The 25,950-nt window shown below is 40.8% G+C and overlaps 1 protein-coding gene across 3 annotated transcripts; it reads left to right on the top strand.

The window, feature by feature from the left end:
• Positions 1-13,535: 13,535 nt before the first annotated feature.
• On the top strand, positions 13,536-24,088 carry socs2 (suppressor of cytokine signaling 2). Of its 3 annotated transcripts, none has more exons than XM_048268626.1 (3): positions 13,536-13,650; positions 14,681-14,962; positions 23,352-24,088. In XM_048268626.1, exons 2-3 carry the CDS (start codon positions 14,836-14,838, stop codon positions 23,855-23,857), a joined length of 633 nt encoding a protein of 210 aa, XP_048124583.1. In that variant the 5' UTR covers positions 13,536-13,650; positions 14,681-14,835; the 3' UTR covers positions 23,858-24,088. The 3 variants fall into 3 exon arrangements, with proteins under 3 accessions (XP_048124583.1, XP_048124582.1, XP_048124584.1); XM_048268625.1 differs by lacking the exon at positions 13,536-13,650 and adding an exon at positions 13,683-14,100; XM_048268627.1 differs by lacking the exon at positions 13,536-13,650 and adding an exon at positions 14,161-14,529.
• Positions 24,089-25,950: the final 1,862 nt, after the last annotated feature.

The raw sequence follows: 25,950 nt of genomic DNA, 5'->3' as shown, positions 1-25,950 counted from the left end.
AAAGGCATTATTAAAGATAGGCCCAAAAAATAATCTTCGCGCCCCACCTGTCATGTCTGTTTTTCCCACTAGTGAGAACCACTGGTTTAATGTGTGTGTGTCACTTACTGTACAAGAAGCCCAGGCAGTGGCAAGGAGAACACTGAAGACAATTACAGCCCGCATTCTGTAGGGCTGTACAGAGAGTCAACATCAGTATTTTTGAACTGAGTCATCAATATACACCGACTTGAAATGAGAAAGCTAATATGAGGAAATTACCTTGTTAATTTAGTGCACAGTCCAGACTGTATTTAAAGAGAAAAATAAATGCATAAAAATGCATGCTACTTAACAACAATATTCACATATACATTATTTATTGTATCAATTATATTATCTTAAAAAAATAATAATCATAATTTTCCAAAAAGCCACAATAATTATTTTGATAATTTTCAGGATTGCTTGCAATTAATAAGTAAAGGAAGTTGAATCAAAGTGTATACTGTACCACTGGTAAGAGGCTGAAGGCTTGCAGTCAGGTTGGGTCAGCGCATGAGAAGCTGGCGAGCGCTCCGAATGCTCACAGAAAACCTGTAGTAGTGTGGCTGGCAGTAATACACACACACGCACGCACGCACACACACATGCGCACACACACACACATGCGCACACACACACACACGCATTCACACACACACATACACACGCATGCACACACACACGCACGCATGCACACACAAACACACACGCACGCACGCACGCATGCACACACATACACGCACACACACACACACACATAAACCTGTGAGCAGAGTTTTATACTGGAGTAGTGTGGCTGGCAGTAATACACACACACACACTCACACGCACGCACACACGCATGCACACACACGCACACACACAAACCTGTGAGCAGAGTTTTTTATTGTATCGTAAATGTGCTTATTACCAACCATTTCGTTTGAAAATTCTTAAAACAACGATGTTTTTTAATACTTAAAAATAACATTTGCCACGTTGATCTATCTTCTCTTAAAGTTGGCTACACACGTTCACATTCTATGCCTGACACCGCAGCCTCTGCATGGGTTGTTCTCCCCTTCCAAGAAGAGTTGGTTGGGTCCATATAGCCCGTCTTTTCGAAAAAGTTTTTTCAGATACCATAGCCGTGGTGATGAGCGTCAGGGAGGGTGGATGGTACGAAGAGGCCATGAGGGTCTGGAAAGGCCAGGTAAAAAAGACGAAAAGTATTGGGGGAAAATGCTGCCAAGTGTGCCAAGCTTCCAGATACAGCTTCCGGACAGACACAAGTGGCAACTGGTAAAGAGAGATAGCCATGATTATTAGCGGCGTAATTATTGGGCTAATATTGGACATTGTATCGTTGTCAACTTATTTGCGAGCAACATATTAAATGAATTAAAATATTTGCCTTTTTGTATCATCCAATATGGCGATTCATATACTTTGCAAATATTATGCAAATATGGATAACTAATCTCAAGCTTGAGAAGCTGTGTATGCAGTAGCCTAGGCCTAAAAACGAAAGTAGCCTCTGAGCAACAGATCAGTCCCCCGCTGAAAATGATGAGCCCGAAATTAGCTATAACTAGACAAGTAGAAAGGATAATAGAGTTAACCATATGAATTAAAGTTATTTAATGTAAGAAAGAACAGTATATGACGGCAGTAGGCTACATGATCAACCTATATGCCTTTGCTCAGAAGTGGGTGTGGTAAAGGAGTAAATCACCAAACAACAACATGATAGCTGACCCATGCAGAAAAAACATGTAAACAATAGTTCAATATGCCTCTTAGTGAAATTGTGGGATACATTTAATGATTTATTTCTTCCTTCCTTTTTTTGTTAACTTATCAATCTATCCTTGTGGAATAGTGGAATATTGGTACTACTAAAAACTACAGGATAGTAAGAGCGGAACTATTGTTTTATTTATCCAATTTCCACCACCACTAAAAAAGTGGGCCGGTCTTGGACCTGAAACTCCTGGGCTGAAAAGTGGCTCCACTCCGGGCCCTGGTCAGGTGGGTGCGGATGTTAAAAAACCTTAACCCGCGCAACACTACTGTAGAGCATATTGTAATGCAGCGTTGAATGGATGAATAGCTTACATAAGGGTACCCAGCACTTTTCAAACCACACTCAAGCTTATGGTTATTGTCCCCACCACTTCTAAAAACAAACTGACGCCCTTGATCGGGAGAGTCGGGAGGATTCCCGGTGGGGCCGGGCTGATTACTGTAGTGTGATCTCAAAAAGTGCATGCTATTGCTGTTTGAATTAGGGCTGTCAATCGATTAAAAAAAAATAATCTAATTAATTACATACTCTGTGATTAATTAATCTAAATTAATCACATATATATTTTTTACTGTGAAAGTATTTTAAATATTTAAATTCAAATGAATCATTGAATAATCAGCATTAGTGACATTAAAGTTCAAAAACTCTTTTATTATTATTTTCACTGTTCAAATAATGGCCATAATAATCTATGATATGACCTAATATGCTGAGGAAATAAATTCAAAAGTGCTTCGGGAAGAAGTTTTTTTTTTTCACATACAAGGCATTTCAGGCCACAGATATAACCTAGGGGACACAATGAATATAAATTAACACTCCCCTCAATGTCAACACTTATTTCTTTGAATTGATGTGCGACTATAGAGTTGATGAACTCCGGTGATATGCAAATTCCTTGCTGCTGACATTGCAAAGGACTTTATTTTCAACACTTTATTTTTATCAACACCATCAGGCCATTTTTTAAAAGTGTAAAAAGTGTTTTTTAAAATGTTCCAATCAATGATCCAGGCAGCACGTTTTCTTCTCTTATTTTTCCTCAAATTAATTAATCGAAATTAATCAGTTATTTTGACAGCCCTAGTTTGAATATTTTCTTTGCTGTGCTCTCCAGCAGCCTGCACTGTGCGACTGCAGCGCTTCACTTCTCACTCCCCGCGCCCCTTCCCCACAGCCCTGGAAATGACTGCGATGACCTGCAGGCTACCGAGCCAGAGCGCCCTATACATTCACCCACATTGCGTGAAAATTTGCATATTATCAAGCCCTTTCTCCCTGTTGCATCAAGTTAGCGAGAAGATGAAGCAGAACTATCAGGCTGTGTGAGCAGGCTACTCCTGCACAGAACCTCTCTCTCGGGCCTCCTTTTCAGCGGCTCTCTGCCAAAACACACACATCCCTCTTCGCTGCTCCTCAGTCAGCTGGGAAGAGACCACACACACGTAGCCTACATACACATACACACATGCACAAAAACAAACACTCATCAAGCAGCACTGTGTAATAGCAGTCAGGGTGCAAGTTCATAGACACAACTACATTTATGTCAACCATGAGCTCTCGTGGCCTCGTTTCGTTTAGTGTCGTTATCTTGAAATAACGTGATAATTTCATATAAAAACGTGACAAATATCTTGTAAAAACTTGAAAAAATCATATCTTGAAATAACATGATATTTTCATGTTATAACGTGAAAATATCATTATCATGAAATAACGTGATAATTTTATGTAATACCGTGATACATATCTTGTTAAAACGTGAAAAAGATATTGTTATAACAAGAATCTTTTTACGTAGGCTAATTACGTAATACTGAGCCTTTTTATTTATTTTAGTGTGGCAGCAATACGCTTCCGTAAGCTTGTAAACTAAATTTAAAGCAACACCAAAGAACTCTGTCGCACGCACGCTATTTGTTTATACAGCACCGGCTTTGCAAATAACGATGTCTACAGACAAGGTAGAATATTTTGCATGGCTTATAAAAGTATGATGTATTGTGACATCAGATGCAAGTCAAATTTGTAGTTTCTTATGTCTCATTCCATCAAACTACAGATCCGCTACCCGATCTGGCAAACTTACATAGTGCGGTTATAGCCGACAGTGGGCCGCGAAGCGAATGCAGAATTGCCGTTCACCCTGTTACGAGTTGATGAACCACTGAAACGATTTTGGAAACATTATTTTAAGGTACAAAAAACTCTTTGGTGTTGCTTTAAGGATAGGCTACCTGGAAGAGATGCATCAGTAACAGTGGTCTACTTTGTGTTGAGACATAGACTGTATATATAGTTCTATATATACAGTCTAGGTGTTGAGACGCTTGGCCCCCAATTGTTCTGTTAAACTGACCTGATTTCCATGGTCAGAGATGCTATCTGGTGGTAGTTTAGTGTTCTGCAGTGACTCGTAATGCAATGATGTGGTCATGTTCTGGTGGTTGCTTAGTGTACTACAATAGAGAAGAATGTAATTTCGGTGAAAATGTTATTTGCATTTCTTCATGCATCATTACACATTGCAGATCGGGGCTGGGCTCAATGTGGGGCAGAGCTCAACATGTCATTGCCTACACGTCATCCTCTGTAATTTATTACCTGTTTGACTGCACGGTGGACTGCACAGTCCAAATCCTTGCCTACTCCATCAACCCACTAGCCTAGAAATCTAGACGCGCCCCTAGCGGGTGTTACATTTGCTGCCAGGGCTAGTCTAGCAACTCTCCGTTGGCTTGTGAGCTCCAGAAATCGAAAACTCAATCAGGCCAATGAAATCGTGTATAGAGTCATTAGGTGGGCTTAACATAATGATTGATGGCAGAGTTGCAACGGTTTGGCTTGAATTCCCTGCTACTTGTCCCCTACCATTCCACAATGAGTGCATCACTTGCTGTTTCATACTTCAGTAGAGAGGGCTTAGCTCTATTTCCATAAAGGTTATAGGCTACTAGATGTAATATAGATTCTTGTTGCTGGTTTAAATAAAGACCTTTTTTGTATTATTCTCGTTTGAATAAGGTTTGTTTTTAGCTAATGTGCATGTTAGCTTTCTAAGGTGATCTAGCCAGTTAGTTTGTTAACATTGGTCATTCCTTAACTGTGTTATAAGCAGGGTGGAAATTTTACGGTGGTAAAGGTTCACAGGCCACTGTGGCCTTGGTGCACATTTCTTTCTGAAGGCCTGATTAAGCTAGCATTCACAACGCAAATTAATTTAGCCTATGTCTTTTACGCAGTGGAGAATGTGACAGCGCACGGACTAGGCTATCGGAGTATAGGCTGAAATAGCCTATACACCGATAGCCTACTCTTCACAAAGATATTACATGTATCACATCACACGAAAGAGCTTTTTCTCAGCTTTTAAACGATGTTGGCCGCAAGCAAGTTGTGGTAAACGGTTCGCGAGAAAAGTAACTTTAATTTATCATGTTACATTCTGCGCCCATCTCCCTACCCATTCATCTCGGTGAAATACTTCACGAATTTTTCCCGAACACATGACAAACCATATATTAGAAGAAACAGCAGACCTTACCGAATAAAAAGGTGTAAAGCATTCCCCTGTACAGTTAGCCATTCCAGAGTAATCCGGTTTTACATTTGCAGCAATGTCTGCATGTCTCCAACTTTGGGCTTCAGGTTTCACAGTGTGTTCAAATTGTCCAATACATGATTTCATAACAGGCCACATAGAAGAGTTTGTCAAAGTAGCCTTAATGATGACAAAATGCTAAGCATGCATGTAGACTATTTGAGTTTCTTAAAGCTGAACTGTGCTTTAATTCTTTAATACATGATTTCATAACAGGCCACATAGAAAATAAATGTTAAATATAGCCTAGATATCTGTAAATATTAAAATCAGGTCTATTATTAACAGTCTATGTAATATGTCATGTTTGCTATTAGATACGGGTTTTAAGGTGAAAAGTAAGGCATTTGTAGGTGAAACTGAGCGGGGTGTATTCATTGTGCCCACAATGTGCCCCCCCAATCTGAGCAGCCTAGATCCGCGCTTGCTTCTTCTGCAGCTCCTGCGTCAGAAGTGCTGATAACCACCACATCCTGGGCCTGCAGTAGAGGAAGTGAGGAGCAGTGGGAGGGGGTTTCAGCTCCTGTGATTGATGTTAGATTGTATGGTGCAGTTTACATATGTCATACATTTTAGTTCTACTTCCTCCAGTGAAATATCTCTGTGAGCAGAGAGACTTTCCAAGTCTCCACAAACTAATGCCCAACAGAGCATGCTAGGGACAGGAGCTTCAGGACAGCAGAGTCAGATTGTTCACGTCATGCGTCAGAGTTTTTTAATCATGATCTGCCCATAAAATAAAGGCATTTTAAAGAGAAACTGGCCAGGATTAGCTATATTTCCCCCTCTGCTGGAGAAGTTGTGTATTATGCTATTCTAACTGTGGAAAAAGGTAACATAAACATACCTGTCAACATTTAGCTTTCCAAAAACGGGAGAATTTTTTTTTTTTTTTTTTTTTTTGGGGGTCCAGTGTTTATACCGGATCTGTGTTTGCCTATTTAATATGTTTCATACACGTGTTTCAACCTATGGTTTCAACACTGCATTTCGGTCGTTGCTTTTACCTTACCATTACCTTACGCATGCCAGTTATGTATCCACCAGCTGCCTGCCTGCAGCCTAGGCCTGCCAAAACTCCAAAGCTGCTTGCTGTCAGATTTGGTTCCGAGGGCACAAGTTCAGTGTACAACACTCAATAACAGTTTATGTGATGTGTTAATGAATTAAATTCCGACGAGACTCAGGCTGCGCAGTCGGCACCCGGTTGAAATTTGAAACTAAGTGATCGTGTATGTGTAGGGTGTATTTCATACACAATCTGTCAACTTGAGAGATTTCAGACTAATAGAAAAAATTAATGCATCAATGATTTTAAAATGAAGTTTGATGACCATGCAAATTACGGGAGTTTTCCGGGAGAAATAACAAAACGGGAGGGTGCCGGGAGATGACCTTGAAATACGGGAGAACCCAGGAGTGTTGACAGGTATGAACATAAAGCACGTGGATTTGTTGAAAAGGTAGCGAAGCGGTTAGCAAAAGTTTGGCATAACAATGTGGACGTTACAAGGAAAGAAACACAATTTAAAACGAGTTTCTTGTTTCTCACTTCTCTTATCGTGACGGTAGTCCCAAAGTTGCAAGGTAGGTTTTCTGCCTGGGGAAGCTAGGGGGAGCGGGGAAAGTCACAATTTTCACCGAAACAGGTCATTTCAATTTAAATTTTCAATTTAATTTTACTTATAGAGCGCTAAAACATTACACATGTCTCATGGTGCTTTTTCAGAGTGTTAGGATAATCAGAGAAAAAAAAAGAAGGCCCATGGGTAACAGGGGCGAGGAAAAACTCCCTAGAATTGGAGATACATATGAAGAAACCTCAAGCAGATCCACGACTAAAGGGCTTGACCCATCTGTCTAGGGTCAGTTACAGAACAGTGGTCTGTAAACATGATGAATGCATAAGTTAGTCAGATGTAGGCTAGAGAATAGAACATGGTGTTCTATTGCTCAAAATAGAGGCAGCCGTGGCCTACTAGTTAGCACTAGTTGGCTAGTTCAAACTTTTGCCAACTTAATAAAAGCTTAACTCGTGTCACACTGTTCGCCAACAGCAACATTATCTTATTTGTTTTCAAGTAGCAGGGAATTCAAGCCAAACCGTTGCAACTCTGCCATCAATCATTATGTTAAGCCTGCCTAACGACTCTATACACGATTTGATTGGTCTGATAGAAGTTTAATTTTTCGAGCTCACAAGCCAACGGAGAGTTGCTAGACTAGCCCTGGCAGCAAATGTAATTTGCTGCCGCTAGGGTGCATCTAGATTTCTAGGCTAGTGTTTGCCTGGTTCCCCATCTAACAGACCCATTTGGTCTGTTCTTCTTGTTAGTTTTCCCTCCTTTTCTGCTTCCACACCTGTTCCCCGTTATTGTCTAGTTGGTCTCGTCCAGTCCTCTGTCTTTCTGTTGATTGGTCTGTGTATTTCTACCCTCCTGTTTCTCTGTTCCTTGTCGGATTGTCTCTCTGTTTACCCTGTCGAAGTTCTGTCTGTTAGTAGGTTTGTCCATCATTAAAGTGTGTTTTTCTAAATTTTGCCTGGAGGAGTCTTGCACTTGAGTCCTATATGCCTACCCTGACAAAATGACTCATTACAGGGCGAATGAAGACTCTCTTGCCCGCCCCTAGGCCTACTGCTTGTAGGAAGAATATCCCGCTTGCAAGTTCAGTGTATCGTACCTGCTGACCTTCAGTCTCACAAAGTCTCAGACATCGCGAGAAGCAGGATCAGTTTACATCCTGCATTCCCAGCACAGGCAGGCTAACGAAACGCTAGCGATTCTTGCAAACGTGTGTATAATGGCAGAGCCGGCGAAGAAGCATCAGCTTCAGACCGAGCGAGGGCTCGCACACGTATCGACACATACAGACCCTAGGGGGCGTTTCGTAGAGAAAAAGCATCAGGCTTGCCTCGTGTCCCTTTAAAGCCACCTGAGGTATATGTTACAAGAGGTGGGTTACATATCCGGTATGATAATGCATTAATCCTATTTAGCATCAGAAAGTTCAAAATAGTCCAGTGTAGGAAATGGAATTGTCCAGGGGGATTAGGAGTTGTCATAGGGCAAGTAGTGGGTCACTAGGCAGTACGGGCCAGGAATCCAGGTAGGGGGGACAGTTAGGCGATGGTCATTTAACCTTTCAAATGATTTCTAAACGGGTTTATTAAGTTGAAATAGTTGCCAAGTTCCTCTTTAAGTTTTTCACCAGATGAGTACCTTGGTATCTTCTAAGTTTTAGATTTAATTTATTCTTGATAGTCTCATATTGTCATGTGACATAAAGCAGTCTATGGGTGACACTTTCACAGTGAAAACAAAATTGTGGTTATAACTGTTCATTGAACGTAAAAAAAAACGGTAACACTTTCTATGAAGGTTGTATTTATAATGCCCTATGAATGCATTCATAATGTTTTATAAGGTGTCTATAAAGCATTGTAATGCTCATTATTACCATCTATATGTATTCACAAGTCATCATAACCAACTTCATGATGCATTATGACAGCTAATTATGAATTATTATAATTTTAATCTGAATAATGCATTATAAATATGTCAAGATCTGCCTTCTCACTTGTCAGTTTTATGATGCATGATAAATACTTTGCTTTGCTAAATGCGTATAGTGATGCATAGAGTTTTGACTTTTACTGAAACATTTTTAATCTAATAATATTTTATAATCCAACTATTTATTACAGAGTTGTGGTTTGTATTATGTTCATAGTTTTAGAAAAAAATAAGAGACCACTGCAATTTTGAAATCAGCATCTCTGCATGTATGACAGCCATTCCATTCCAGTGTCGGTTGAATTCCAGCACACCTCATTCTACTTAATGGTACTGATTACCTGAACTAAATCGTATTTAAGAAGGAAAAATATAAATACCACTGCTGTGGTCATCACTATCCTCTTGCATTAAGACCATCTGGATGGCAAAAATAGTGCACGTAATTGGAATCAAAAGATAACTATTGACCATGCCAAAAGAATTGGAAAGAACACTATTTACCAAGGAAAAGAAGGGTTCAATTCAGGCTTTACTGCAATTTTTTGAGGTCTGAAAACACTGCATCTTTTTTGTTATTTTGACCATTTGTCATTTTTTGCAAATAAATGGTCTAAATGGCAATTTTTCTTTTTTGGAATTTGAGAGAAATATTGTCAGTAGTTGATAGAATAAAACCAAACTGTTAATTTTACTCAAACACATACCTATAAATAGTATTCTGAAATTCTTATTTTTTTCCAGAGCTGTATGTTTTTTTTTTTTACTATTCTAAGCTATTACTTAAAATTGTTTATTTTAATCTTTATATAATGTTTATTGATGTCATGGTTAATCGCTTTGGACAAAAGTGTCTGCTAAGATCCTTAAACATAAATATAAACGTGATAATTCAGCTTCTACACTAAAATATTCTGTAGTCTATATATCCTTCTTCTTGTGTAATGCCATGTGCCGGAGGTTTGAAATAGAACACAATGTGTTTTCTAGAACTGCACTAGGACATTCTGAGGGTGGAATATCCTAATGTTTCACTGAAGTGTAGAATATTCTCTGTGTAAAAGATGTGGTGTAGACTCTATTAATGGCACACAGAACAAACACTGAAAGATTAGAAAGCTACAGTGTGTCAAATCAAACCGAAACACAATCAAATCATATGTAGCAAATCCTATGAAATAAAAAATAACAAAATAATCCAAAATGTATTATCCAGAAATTAAATTTTACATTATGATAAAACATTTATATTTACAGAATTTGTAGTAGACAACGTTTATTAAAAAAAAAAAAAACATCAAAATCAGTGGTTCACTTTTAAATGTTTCATATCTTCTCAGCAGCAGGAGGCGACAAAGTCCATGTATTCCTTGTGAAATAAACGCTTATCCTTTGATTCCCATTGTCGATAGAGATGAAGAGAACGTACAGCAATTCAGCGACTTTTATCACTAGAGGTACTAGATACAGGATGTAGTTTGGCATTGACCCTTGTGGGATATGCCTGGACCTCCCTGCTAATTTGATACAGTACAGGCCTAGTGAGCTCCTATTCTGTGTGTGAGAATGGGATGGGAGTTTCTGTAGCCTATTAACCTACATTAGTAGTCTGTATTGGACACTGTGTAGTCTAATGGTAGGTGCTTGGAGTACCCTCTCATTTACTGTATACTTTAGTACACTGTTTAGTCAAAGGTGTTGTTTTTTTAACAAAAGACCTTCAAAAGTAATCGGGCCGTATACATTAAAAGAATAATTGTTAATAGAAGAACTGAATAATGCTTGTTATCCCTCTAGCAAACAGCATGTGTGTGTTTTTGGAGATTATATTCAGTTTATACAAATTTGGTTACATTGTGATGTGAGAATGCTGAGGGAACATAACTGCCTGTTTGAAGAGGTCAGGCTGTGGCTGCCAATGTCTTTCCATGTAGCAGTACGCTTCCTCGTAACAGAATTTCCAAGAATCTTGTAAATCTCTCTCTCTCTTTTTTTTTCTCTCTCTCTCTTACACACATACACGTTTTTCTTTTTTTCTCTCTATCTCACCCACACACACACACTATCTTTTTCTCTCTTACACACACACACACACACACACACACACATTATCTTGATCGACTAGTGACTGATAAGACTGAATATTTATTGGGTTTGAGATTTGAGAAAGGTCTATGGTCAATCCGTTATGAGTCTAACCAGTCAGAGGATGAATTTATGAACAGGTTGGCAATGGCATTTGTGCACTCTTCCACTGAGAATGATGAATCTACCTCTGCTTTTGTTATGGGGGACTTTAACATTGACTCATCAAAGAGCAGCCCATTATTTGCAAAACATTTTATACAGTTCTGTAATGACAGCAATGTTGTTTTATCCATCAAAATGCCTGAGACCAGTTGTACTAACATTAGTGAAGTCCAGAACTTTCAGTCCTGGTTTGATCATCCATTGCATGTGTATAGTGGATGCTTATACCTCTCTTGTCAATATGGAGATAAATGATGTGATAGCTACCTCTGATATCAGTTTATATTTCATTAAATGTTGAAAATATACGCTACCGGTGAAAAGTTGGGGGTCACTTAATCATTTCCATTCCACTCAATTATAGACAGAATACCAGCAGATTACATTATGTGCTTATATAATTGCAAAAGGGTTCTCCAATGTTTTCTCAGTTAGCCTTTTAAAATATCAGATTAGTAAACAGAATGTGGCTTTGGAACATTGGATGAATGGTTGCTGATAATGGGCAATGTAGATATTGCATTAAAGATCAGCCATTTCTTTCTACAACAATTGAGAACCCTTTATGTAAGCTCATAATGTAATCTGAAAACCGCTACCCTGATTAAAAAAAAATGCTACTGATCTCAGCTGGTATTCTGTCTATAATGGAGTGGTATGGAAATTTCTATGTGACCCCAAACTTTTGACCGGTAGTGTAGCCTACCTGCGCTGACTTCTATCAGATGTGTGGCTACTGGAAAACTGGACTGGTCAAATTTTACTAAAGAGATTTAAAAATATTTCACCACAACTTAAAGACTTTTAAGCATGGAGATGCTTGCTGTGTTCTAACATAAACTGTCAAAATTGACATCATTGAATTATGATGTATGGCCTTGTGGCAACTCCTGATGGTTCTAGTAAGCATTAATCCAAACTTATGCAAAATAGCATAATAGCCTATTAAACTAAATATATTAAAGCTTACAATGACTTAAATTAACTTATTGAATGTGTTTTCTAGTGTTACATTTACTACAGTAGGCTGTTGACATGATTGACACAATTAAACCCATTTGTTTGGGTACCGTAGGCCTACTTGGGTACCATTCCCACTATTAAGGTGGCAGGAATAATTGCCTGTGAGCAGTTTCATTTGCAAAGTCGCAGATGCGCAGTGTTACGATTTAGTTTGAAATAGCGCTTCACTATCGCTTCTTAAAGGGATATTCCACCATTTGGGGAATTACAGTCATGTTCTACCTCCCCTTGAGTTAATCAATTGATTTTATTACCTTTCTCCAGTTCATCCAGCCGTTCTCTGAGTCTGGCGACACCACAATATCTCCAGCCTAGCATAAATCATTGAATCGGATTAGACCATTAGCATCTCGCCTATTAGCATCACGTTTAAAAATGACTAAAATGTACGGTAATTTTCCTATTTAAAACTTGTCTCCTCTCAAGTTAGAAAGTGTAATAAGACCACCGGAAAATGAAACATGGCGATTTTCTAAGCTGATTTGAGATGGAACTATACTCTCATTCAGGCGTAATAATCCAGTCACTAAATTTGTCTGCTGCAGCTCAACCTTGTTGCTGGAAGTTAGCCTATGGGGACTATTTTCAGGCTAATGCTTACATGTGTGGCCATAAACGGACTATTTTCATAAAAATAACATTTCACCTGTCAGTTTTTCAGAAAAGTTTTCCTTTACACTAACCAGGGTATATGCCTTCAAGAGCATTCCAAACCTGTACGTGGCAGTGTAACGAGAAGCTCATGCCCATGTTAGCCAATCAGAATCCCGAAAATATCAACAACGAATCACTTCCTCTTTCTCTTTTGAACTGACTAAAAATCTCCACCTCGTCACATAAATCTCTGTTTGTACCTCTTTAGTTTAGACGCAAACGAACAAACAGAGTTTTTCCCAAAAAACGATCAGCCCAGAGTTTTTAAAAACTCTGTTTGCAGGGGATAAAACCTCCGTTTGCGTCTAAATTACAGGGTCAAAGGCAAAAAACCATCACCGGTTGCATCGTTTTCGTTGTCGTCTAAACAGGGCCTCAGGTTCTGCATATCATTGTGCAATTTGATTAATTTAGTTAAATAGGTAGTCAAGTGTGAGCTAGGATCTTAGGAAATGGAATTCACACTGTCAGGAAAAACATATAAAGACAGGAGGTGAATTCAATTATTTGTGTAAATTGATTCAAATTACATAGATTTGCATTAGGTCCAGGTGGCCTACCCAGTTGATGTACTTCCAATGTTATTTGTGTCGCACTACCTTAAGAAAACGCTTTACTGACGTACCACGTGATACGATTCCTGGAAAGTTCCTAGAACTCGTTCTTTTGTGTATTGATCTGTTCAATCGGGATTGTTATTATATACCAAAGAGACGCTGCGCTGAAGTCACAGAAAAATACGTTTATTTTGGAGTGGAATGTATGTCGGTTAAACTTAGACTTTCATGGTGGGTAACAGTCTAGCCATTAGGCTACATGTGAGTGAAACGCAGTTCACGCCAACAATCTGTCTGTCCCCCGCAGCTAACGTTACGCCTCCCTCGCAGCGTTTGACACGGCTGTTTTTTATAGCCTATACCTTGCCTGCTCTCATTGTTCTTCGTGACATTTTGCCAGTCGACATAGGCTATGATCATGCCACGGCGCCTACTAGCTACCGACACAATACAGCCACTGCGTTATGTCCAGCACTGTTTCTGTGACAGTTCGCTATCCAGAGTGACAGGCTTGTGAATGGCATTTATTCAGAGTTTTTAATGACTTCCGTACAGTCGTCGGGATCGCCATTGCAGGTTAACGTTAGGTCAGGCGTCATTGAAATATTTGGTTTGTAGTGCTTGCTCGTTTCCAGAGAGAGCATATCATGGACCCTTGTCTTAATCTCAGTTTTAATAAGAGTAAGTGTTGTGTTTGTTTATTACAATAAGTAATTGCTTTATATCATATTGTTTAAATGCAATAACATGCATGCAGATCTCGCATTTCGCCCACACATTTGAATCGAATGTGTCTGTCAGGCCAATACTTTACCGTTTATTACCATGGGTAACATAACAAGCACATAGCAGTACGCAGAACTGCCCAAATGTGATTAAATTGTGATTTGCGTAAATAACTGTTTTTTTATTATTGTCAATCTAATTGCTTACTTTTTTAAGTGGAGAGCGATCGTTTGCGCTGAGAGGACGGGGACTGTCATTGCCATTTCCAAGTAGGCTTGTTAGTGGTGGTTCGGAGAATGCGCTACCCTGCATCCCTGATCGCACACTGAAAACGAGTGTCCACGTTCTGCTGGAATTAAGTCTGTCATGTGTAGACTATTGTGGGTCAGTTTATGCGCTTGTCATGAAGGCAACATTTAACAGTGTATCAGGCTACTCGGTGTAAGACGGAAACAAAGGGAGGCCATTGATAGCCATATAAAACAATCTATAGTGTTGAAGATGTGGTCTCACCAGTCTTTTTTCTCATTTGCAGACGGACATGCAGCTTTGCACATGATAATGAAGAGCTAAAAGGATTATTTTGCGCACAAGGGAACTGTCTTATAAAAGCAATTGGAACCTGTCGTCAGGAAGGGGACTGTAACGTGTGTTGGATGTGTATCGCTCTTCTGGTGGCTAGCAATTCCAATGACTTGCCACTCATCCGACTCCTCGGAAACCATCGAAAATAATCGGAGATCGGAAACTGAAAGCCGCGCCGTAGAGACTGACCAGAGTCGCGTGGCCTCCGCCATGAGAGACCTGAAAAATACAGGTAACAGTATTTGTTTTCCTAGTTAATGATATCTTATGCCAGCGCGGTACATTCCTATCTTGGTTGACTGACTGAATTTTTATTTGGTCTGCAGCCATACCTAATGTGTTCAAGAATAACCCTGAAATTGTGTTTGAAATGGAGTTGTTGAATAGCCTGAGCTCAACCAAGGCAGGTGTAGGCTACGGAATAACGCTTATCTAGGCATATTAAAAACTATTTCCATCTTGCTCAATTAAAGAGAATTAATCCGTCAGTCCCATCCCCTCTCAAAATCAACGATCATTAGGCTATATAAAAGCGGCATAATTAACTTCGCTAAAATGCCTCTCTCATACGTATCCTGTTTAGAATATGGACGTGTTGTTTTTCTTCCTAATTTCCCAGAACGAATAAAAACATGATCATATTTCCGTTTGGGTTAAGTAGGGAAAGCTGCCGTGTGCAGAGCTGTAGGAACGGTCTTGATACAGGCTTTACCGAATTCCACAATATATTTCATAGTCAGAGATAGTATGCATGTAGAACAATCTCAAGGATTGAGGTGTTGTGTGCGTGTGTGTGAACGCGGGTGTGTGGGTGCTTGTGTTAGTTGTTTTATTGTTGAGATTAAATCAACTAAAACTTAGTTAAATCGTGGTTCATATTTTCCGTGACAGTTGGAATGTGCTGTAAAAATGGACCATATTTTGAGTCATGATGTAGCCCTATAACAGCACACCGAAGCTATGGCGATTGGTGAACCTCTGTACTAAACTCTTTACTTCAGACCCTTTTTGGGTGAAATAGGTCAGCATCTACCATACTAGTGTTAAATATCTAACTAAGCCTCAGTCGAAAAACAAAAACCCTCTAAGAACTGATTACAAACTCCAATTTGTATTACCCGATAATATATATAATCTTTATTCTTGCATTTCATCATATTTTCTTATTGCGCATATTTTAAATCATAGCAATGGAAAATAAATACATTTTGCATTTTGTTTTTAGAAATATTCAGTAAAGGTAGCCATGAAACATTCAGGGTACTAGCATTCATATATTGCATTCCACGGAATAGTGGAGCCTGGCTGTACACCCCGTGTGTGTGTGTGTGTGTGTGTGTGTGTGTGTGTGTGTGTGTGTGTGTGACTGTGAGATTACCCTTTGCTGACCAAAACCTATTCACCTCTCACTGGCCATACATGTGTGTGTGTCGTGGGCATGTTTGCCACTTGTATGTGCCATCCAGTGGCATATGAGCTGCACCTGTCTGCCTGGTGAAGGGGGTCTGAGCAGGGTGCAGCTACCCATTTTTGAGGGGTATGCAACAACAATTGCCCCCAAAAAAAAAAAACAAACAACAACTAAAGCAAAACAAAAGGCCAATAATTTACACTATTACTTTGCATTAGTGTCTATTGAATATGTTTTTAAAGAAATGCTGCCAATTTAATGTTTAACTTGATGTTATACTTGATAAGTAGCCTATTGATAAATGGTGCATTGCCACTTTAAGAGAGTCTAAACGGTTCTCATAACGTCCTTTTTCCAGCTATTGCTCACAATGGATAAGGCTGATAGGCACTCTAGCCTTGTTTGTTTGCACCACATTGACAACACAATATTAAGTTATTACAAGGAGCCTTCATTGTTAGGACATGGAAACATGTTGCTGCTAGCATGACATTTCTGTTTGCAGTTGGCCATTAAAAGTGCAGTATAAGCATGGTAGCCACCTAGCTATCTGAATGGAATAGGCTATGTTTCAATCGGCATTATGCTTAACAAACGCTAGTTAGTCTGTTAACATTCATATTTGCAAGCCTCCAAGTACAGACGTCATCACTTTAAATCCTACCTGTTGCCTTTCACCGTCCACTTATTTAACTGCTGTTGCATCCCTTGACATGCCATCTCCTTTTCCCTCTTTCGTTTTCTATTTTTAGTCGTCAACAGCTTTTTTTGCTGTATCCATCTTTTTTCCATAGACGGCAACTCACTACTGTAGGCCTATCTGCTCGCCTAGCGCTCACACCCCCACTCCCTCTTCTATGTCAAAATTCTATGATGGAATCTTATGAGATAGGGCGCCTACTCTAGCCTGTTAGTGCTCTAAAATGTTATAGAACATTGAGAAAATGTTGAAAGGATTTAGAAACGGACAGCAGTAGCTACATATAGAAAATACCAAATATATTATTTTTTTATTTTTAACATCGCTTTGGCGCCCCCATGGAGCTGCGCCCCTATGCGCCGCATATAGCGCATACCTACTTTTTGCGCCACTGGGTCTGAGATGGGCCGTCTATTTCATGACATAGGGAAGTCCGACACGACCGAGTAGTTGTCAGCAATCTCAGCATCACTCCGCATGTCTAAACTGCACATCGTGGGTTGAGCCACTTTCAACCCAGGCATCAATATGATTTATCACAGTCATACAATTTAGTTTATGGGGTTAGGAAAGGGAAAAAAAACACATTAGAGGTTGTAGCCCAATCCTTGCACCAGACACGTGCGTCGGGAGCAGCAGTCATAAAGTCTTGTGCATGCCTTTGCTCACCTGTAAACACGGACACAAAAGCGTCAGTGAGTGTTTTATGATTTGTTGTGGAATGCCATGTGCTGGGTTGGGTCACATGATGCCAGGGTAGGGTTGGGAGATAAGGTGTCGGTATTTATGTAATCCAATGAGAGGAACCAGATCCACATCACTGTTACTGACACAACTTGGTGTTTATACTGCAGGAGTGTGTTGGGTGCTTGTGTTTTATATTATTGAGATTCAATTTTAGTGATAAAAATCATCCAACTTGTTTTCAGTGGTTCATGTTTTCCATGACAGTTGGAATGTAGAAATAAACCAAATGTGGAAATAAACCATATTTGAAATGTGGAAATAAACCATATTTGGTGCTAGATTCATGTGATGCTGCACATAAGATTTCCTTTGAATGATGCAATGCATACTTCTGCCTTTGAGGAAAAGACTGTTTTCTTAACTTTGGGTATCTTAACTCATCAATGAAAATTATCTTATCCATCTTAATGCCAATTGGCAACACTACTCATGTTAATAATTGCTACTACTAAACCATAAAAATGCAGTCATGCTAATTAAGCACTTTGAATTGGAGAGGCTGCAGTGTGAGCAACAACAGTCATATTCACAGAAATCACCTCAAACAGATTAAACCATTTCATATTGACAACTTGTGTGTGTGTGTGTACGAATACTCACTTTCGGTGCTAATGTGTGTCTGCACATTACTGTTCAACATCTGTGCATACATATGCTTGTATATACAGTAATGACTCACCCTCTGTGAGAGTGAGTGAGTGAGTGAGTGTGTGTGTGTGTGTGTGTGTGTATAGGTGTGTACATGACAGCTACTTAACCATCTGTGCCTAGGTGTGTGTTCATGATCATGCACCTCTGACTATGCTCTGTGCTGATATGTGCAGATGTGTGTGTGTGTGTGTGTTGTGATTTGCACAAGTGTAGAACCGTTTTGTAGCTGTGGAATTCATTTGTCTGTGTGCAAAAAAAAAATGCGTACCTGCAGAAATATTTTGTGCACTTGTAAAAAACATTTGTCCACGGGGATTTAGTTTGAACGTGTGTGGAACCGCTGGATCTACGAAGCTACAAAACTTTTTTACAGACACGAATTTTGGCAGTGTTTTGTCGTCGTTTCTAAAGAGCCAATCAGCGAATTTTGGCACGGTCTTGACAGCGTTTCTGCAGAGCCAATTAGCACTTTGCATCGCCTATTGACTAGCCAATCAGGGGATGTCCTGCATCACATCTCTCGGCCAGGGTCGGCGAGCCGGGCATCATAGCACGCGCAGGCAGGCAGGCAGGCACAGAGCTAGCGAACTTAGGTCTTAAATCTAACAAGTTAGGCCTTTTACAACAAGCTTTTTGATGGAAAAGTGGTGTTTAATTTTTATAATCTTTGTTTAGTGAACGCATAAAACTGTCAGTTTGTAAGCAAGAAGAATCAAGAATAAGAAATCAAGAATTACGATCTTTGAATTTGTTTATCGTTACCTAGCAACCGAGGCTTTAAGTGTTAAAAAATATTGCAGTTTCATTATGTACAAGATGTGCTGTAGCACAGTGGTTAGAGGAGTGAGCTTTGATCTAAGGATCATTGGTTCAAATCCAGCATCAATCATTGTGCCAATGTTAGTTTTGGGTTAGTTTTCACGCACACATGAAGCACTGCCTTGCGCTCTATGCCGTCCAGTTTGGAGGAGAAAATAAATCCAACTAATAACTAGATGTACCGCAGAGCGGTACAAAATATGACCGCCGCCCAGTCCAGCACATTTTTTCCACAAAAATAAATCACGCTGAAAGGCCTATATGATTTTAACTGTCTCACTAAATTGCATTATCCACACTCAATTCTCACTGGTATCTGCTAGACAACAAGTACCAAAACATGATTGGTTCATAGATTTCACATGTAAAATTCATTTTATACAACCCCACCCCCATCTTGCCTGTTCATAATACTAAGAAATTCTTGAATTGTGTGCATGTGTGCGTGTACATGTTTATGTTTATGTGTGTGTGTGTGTGTGTGTGTGTGTGTGTGTGTGTGTGTGTGTGCGTGCTTGTGTGTTTGCCTCATGTATGTGTGTTTGTGCATGTGCATGCATGCGCGCATATGTCTACTGTGTGAGTATGTGTCATAATGATGATTACTGTGAATGTATGTGTGTGCGTGCGTATCTGTTTATGCACATGTGTGCACATGGAATGGGTTAACATGACCCCTGGAGGCAAACATAATGGAAAAATTGGTCATCCTAGGCCCCACGGTTCTCAAGATATTCACAGAAAACTGTGTCTGCCCTACCCTCCTTCGGGGTCCAGTACAGCCGGGGCTACAGATCAAAACAAAAACGATGGTTCCATGCTATCCATGTGGGGTTACATGCCCACCAAGTTTCGCGGTACCCGGTCTTTCAGTGTCCCGGGAATCCTTTGTTGGTGTACGGTCACTAAATGTACACATACATTATTTTATTGTAAGGCCCCCATGAACGAAAAGTTCACAAAACTTGGCATGCATTCGAGGGTGTCATAATGATCCTACACTTTCAATTTCGTGCAGTTTTGACCATGTCAGCCAGAGATATTGTGATGAAAACACCTCATTTTTGCTTTTAATTTTTAACTAGGTGGCTTATACATGAAATAAGTGGTAATGGGATGGGTTGACATGCCCCCTTAAGACCAACATACAAAAAAAGGTGGACCTCCTAAGCCCTACAGTTCTCGAGATATTCACAGAAAACTGTCTCCGGCCACCTACAGGCTAGTTGGTGTATAGTAACATAAATTAATTTATTGTGTGGCCCCCCATGAACGGAATTCCACGAAACTTGGCGTGCACTCAGAGGGTGTCATAATGATCCTACACTTCCAATTTTGTGCAGTTTTGACTGTGTTAGGTCACAGATACCTGCGATTACAACACCTCATTTTTACTTTTTTGTGTTTAACTAGGTGGCGCTATACATGAAATGAGTGGTTATGGAATGGGTTGACATTGCCCTTTGAGATCAACATACAAAAAAAAAATGGTCCTCCTAAACCCTACGGTTCTCGAGATATTCACAGAAAACTGTGTCTGTCCTACCCTCCTTTCGGGGGGTGCAGTCCAGCGGGGGGGCTACAAATCAAAACAAAAAAGAATGGTTCCATGCTATCCATATGGGGTTACATGCCCACCAAGTTTCGTGTACCCCGGTCTTTCAGTGTCCCGGGAATCCTTGACGGAAATTTGGACATGCGAAAAAGAAAAAAGAAAAAAAACTGACTAGCGCTGCGCGGCGGTCATAATAAGCTACTTTACCATGATAAGCCCATATAAAACTCTGAGAATAGAATAATAATAATGGTTTCCACACGCACATAGACTCAAGTAGACCTATCCTGTCCTGACTTGAAGTAAGCCTATTGCCTTTGATAAAGGTATACCTACATTAAAAGAAGACCGCTTTGTGAATTATGATGTTTTAATCGCCACCGCTCAAGCAACACAACCAACCCATAATCAGCAAAGTCCTTATCCTCACTATAGCTCAGTGGCGTAACTATAGTAGGTGCAGCAAGTGCAGTCGCACCAGGGCCCGTGACCTCCCGGGGCCCGTCGCTACCCCCGCCCTGCCTCCTTTTTTTTTTTTTTAGAACTTCACCATTAAGAATCAAACTATCAAATAAAAATGGCTAAATCAAATTACCATCTTGTCGTCATACTGTTTCGGCAGAGTATCTTTCTTTCTACTGAGATGCAGCAAGGATTTCTTGGTAGGCTAAGTGATTTGTTGTGATTTTTTGAATGGATGGTGGCTGCACATTTCAGTCATCGTTCCGACCAAAATGCCCTTCAAACACAAGAGCGGCTGCAAGAAGCGGCAGGAGCGTAAAGAGCAAGGGGAAAGGGTGTACTGCTCTCATGTTAAGACCTATAGCTAAGGAGCAGCATGGGGCAGGAGAGGCTCAGTGGGTTAGCTATCCTGTCCATTGAAAATAGGAGAGCCAGAGCATTAAATATTGGGAACATCATTGACGATTTTGCACAACGATAGGCTCGTAAGATGGCCTTTTTCTAATGGCCTAATTCACGCATATTGAGGATTGTATGCATATGAATGATTTTATTTGGTTTCTGCACGGTTAAATAAGTTAGGCTTTGTTTCTGCGCAGTGCGAGTTTATAAGCAAGCAATCTACGCTTGCAGTTTCAGCAGAGGGTTGAAAAGGCACATTGAGCGCATTGAGGGCCAGATGTACGTACATTTGCACACGTAGCGTTATCAGCGCCATGGACACACCGCAGATTGCGAGCGCTGTCAGTTTCCGTCAAATTTATCAATCGTTCAATCCTTAGTGTAAACTGCGCCTTTCTCTGCCCTTCTCCGCCCATAAACGCAATTTACGAACGTCCACAACTGAATGGCAGCGCCTACAAGCGCAGTTGAATGAAGTTAACTGATGACAACATTAAAAAGAATCAAACGTTTAGCGATCATGAAATAATACCATACATGATAAGATGTCAACAAGCAGGGAGATAATGAAGATCAGTAGTTCTACTCAAACTACTTGTGCACGTAGGCTATGGAAGATTGGTCAAATCTAGCAAGTAGGAAAGTTTAAGTGAATGACGGAAAGTGAAAGTAAGACATCACGAAAAGGCCAACGAAAAGTTAAGGTTGCTTTTGGTAGTACAAATACTTTCACCACAAAAACTGGTGTTCTAAATAGCGATTCTGTTGTCTTTGAAAGGTTCTCTTATTGACGCATTGAACTGCAATGTGGATTAACACCTGCTTTTACAAGGCGGAAGTATTTAGGCGCAGAATAGACGTGCGCTTTCAGGAGCAGTCTTTGTACATACCGTGGAAATGCATAACTAGGCGCTCTTTACTCTTCCCCTCCCATCTTTTTACGCTAAACTCCCACTTTCCCCTGGATCCTCCCATGAATGCATATGCATGACATGACAATCGCAATCTGCCACTTTCAGCTCCCGCGACAGGCAGTTTGCGCTTTTACATCATTGCGGCCTGTTTGTACATACCTCGCAATGATTTTATACGCACATTGCGAAACAAATACGCCTGAAATGGGTGCAAAAGCGTTAGTACATCTGGCCCTGAGTGTTCCCATAATTCCATGCGAGTTGATGTTAATGCAGTAATATTAGATTACCCTGGCCTGCAGGCTGTTAATAAAATTATTTTTAATGTTTTCACATGTAATGGATCCTATGTAGTTGTGTGTTTTTTATTTTAAATTGTAATCTGTAACTACTAAACTACTTCGGTGCCTCAGGCCCTTTGCATAAACAATTGAAGTCACCCTTAATGTGTATTGCATGTATCAGAGCTAATTCATCCTGGGCCAAAGAATGTAGGTGTGGGGCCCGCGGAGCGCACTTGCACCTGGGCCCACCATTGGTTTGTTACGCCACTGCTATAGCTAGCAATATAAATGCACTTAAACTGTAGACACACACTAACAAACTCTTATTTGGTTACTTTTACAACCTTTTGTGTTGGCATGTAAATATCCAGTCCAAAACTAACATTGGCAGAATGACTGGATTGGATATCAGTTGGATTTATTTTCTCCTCCAAACTGGATGGCATAGAGCGCAAGGCAGTGCTTCACGTGTGCTTGTGTGTGTGTACATGACTACTCACTATCTGTGCTTATGTGTGTGTGTGTGTGTGTGTGTGTGTGTGTGTACATCACTACTCACCATCTTTGTCTCTGTGTGTGTGTGTGTGTGTGTGTGCGCTGCGTGTGTGTGTGTGTGTAGATGACTACTCACTATCTTTGCCTCTGTGTGTGTGTCTGTGTGTGTGTGTGCATGCAGGCTGGTACTGGGGCCGCCTCACTGCCAACGAGGCGAAGGAGATCCTTGCAGACTCGCCGGAGGGCACCTTCCTGGTGCGGGACAGCTCCCAGCGCGACTACCTCTTCACCATCTCCGCCATGACCGCGGCCGGCCCCACCAACCTGCGCATCGAGTACGCCGACGGCAAGTTCAAGCTGGACTCCGTGGTGCTGGTCAAGCCCAAGCTGAAGCAGTTTGACAGCGTTGTGCACCTGGTGGAGCACTACGTCAAGCTCTCGCGGACCTCCTGCAAGCCTGGACAGGGTCAGGGTCAAGGTCCGGGTCCAGGGTCAGGTCCGGTGCCGCTCGGTTCCAACAACAATGTGACCGTGCAGCTGCTGCTGACCAAGCCGGCGTACGCAGCCACGCCTTCACTTCAGCACCTGTGCCGCATCGCCATCAACAGGTCCACGCGGCAGGTCCGTGCCCTCCCTCTGCCCAACAGGCTCAAAGACTACCTGACGGACTACACCTACCACGTCTGAGTGTGGCCCTTGTGGCGCCGCTGTGATCGTCGCAGCGTCCTCCAGGGCCCAGCGATGGCTTGAGCGTCACCATGGTTACGCTTACCTTGCCTGCAGCAGCTTTAGGGGTCGCCACTCGTAGTGAGGCCCCCCTCCTCAGGCATCGGGAGACGGAGCGTTGCCCTCCCACCGCGCACCCTTCTTGAGGACTACTTGATGGACTACACATCCGCAACGTGTCGGGGGCCCTCAGGAGGGTGCTATCATGAGACTACACTTAAGGGGGTGCTCTCGCGCCCTGCCCTCGGTCATCAGGTTAACATGCGGCCCGAGACAAAGAAAGACTGTGGTGGCCGTGTGTGTGTGTGTGTGTGTGTCTCACTGTTGTGCACCTTTTGTAGTGTTTTCACTACGTGATGAACTGAACTGAATTGACCTGAACGGCCCGCCACGACTGCACTGCAACAGGGCATATATATGGCCCCTCAGTGCGGTGCGAGGGCCGGCAAAGCACCTTTACATTGATGCTGAGCGCATTCAGACAAACTCCGTCTGTCCGCGTCTCATCCGATGCGGCTGCCGGACACTGTGTATACCTTTTTTGCAGTTTCTGATTCATTTTGTTTCTGTTTGTTTTTTTGTTTTTTGAGGACCTGTTTTATTTGCTCATTGGTTTTTGTACTGTAATCGGTTAATGAAGGGTCATTTTGGATGGGGGGTTTGTGGGGGGATCTTCTGATTTCCTGACGAATGCTTTCTTGTACATTACAGCAAGCAATACTTGAAACTCTGACGTTGGCTCGTTTTTATTGGAGTGTGCTTCTTCTCTTCCCGGTGTTTTTGTGTTCTGCTGAGGTCATGTCCACATTAAAACCAGAAGTTATAATATAATATAATATAAATAAATACACATAATTATTAGCCCTTCTTTCCACATTAAAACAGCGTATTCCGACACTGAAAATGATACTTTTCCAAAACAATATCTGAGGTGGTAGATAAATTTGAAGACTCCAGATTTGCGTTAATATGTATAGGGGAAACAGAGGGCTTCATATACGATGAGGTGCGGTTGCTATGATGATGGTGATAAAAGTCGGAGTTCCAGATACTACCAACAACAAACACTTCTATGATGTTTTAGTGTGGATGCAAAACTTTTGAAAAACAATAATGTGGACCGAGATCGTTTTCACCTCAAATGTGAGTATTTATATTTACATGGCTTAATGTGGACTGGACAAGTCGAGATTTGAAACTGGCTACTAGTACAGTAAAGTTGGTTCTAGAGCTGAACCACATAGCAGCTTCACCATGTTTTTAAAATGTATATACCGTGTACACACACACACACACACACACACACACACACACAAAACACACATAGAAGACTTATAGGACTTAAAGAGACATAGGTCAAAACTCATTGAATGTGGACTGAATGTGCATTTTCACCTCATGTGTTTTTTTATTTACCCAGCTTAATGTAGACACAGCCTCAAGGGATTGACAATGATGGAAGTCGTCAGAAACATACCACATTTGCATGCTGCTATTTTCTTATTGGCTGGAAGGCTTGATTGCTTATCTGCCAGTGTGTGTGTCTGTGTATTTGCATAATCGAGTAATGACACTAGCTTCCGTTAGACTTGTATATCATTTATTTTCATAGTGACTGCTAAAAGATTAGTTTTAAAGATCCCCTTCTATTTAGCATGTCTCTCAGTTAGTCATATGAGGTTTTAAGCCTTTTCACAGTGAAGACTAAATCAAATGCAGGAAAGGAATGTTCTCGGGCGTGGGCCAGGCCTATAGCATAATCATAGCATAATTCACTGGAGGCAGGTTGTTACAGTTAGCCTATAGCTCCCTTTTAACTATACTGTAGGCTAGCTATAGGTTAATGAGAATAACCCACTTTCAGTGAATTAAGCTACGCTAGGCTAACAGTGTGAAACTGTATTGCACGCAGATAAGAGGGGTATGTCTGTCTGTCTTATTTATGTTTATGTTTATAGTATTTGGCAGACACTTCAGAATAACTTACAGAATATGAACACTACAATAGTTAAAAATAATAGTTTCAAATAAAGTTGAAAAGCCTACATTAAGCA

This window comes from Alosa alosa, chromosome 17, assembly GCF_017589495.1.
Source record: "Alosa alosa isolate M-15738 ecotype Scorff River chromosome 17, AALO_Geno_1.1, whole genome shotgun sequence".
Taxonomy (NCBI): Eukaryota; Metazoa; Chordata; class Actinopteri; order Clupeiformes; family Clupeidae; genus Alosa; species Alosa alosa.
Note: the sequence above shows the minus strand (reverse complement) of the source record. Positions and strands in the feature narration are given on the sequence as shown.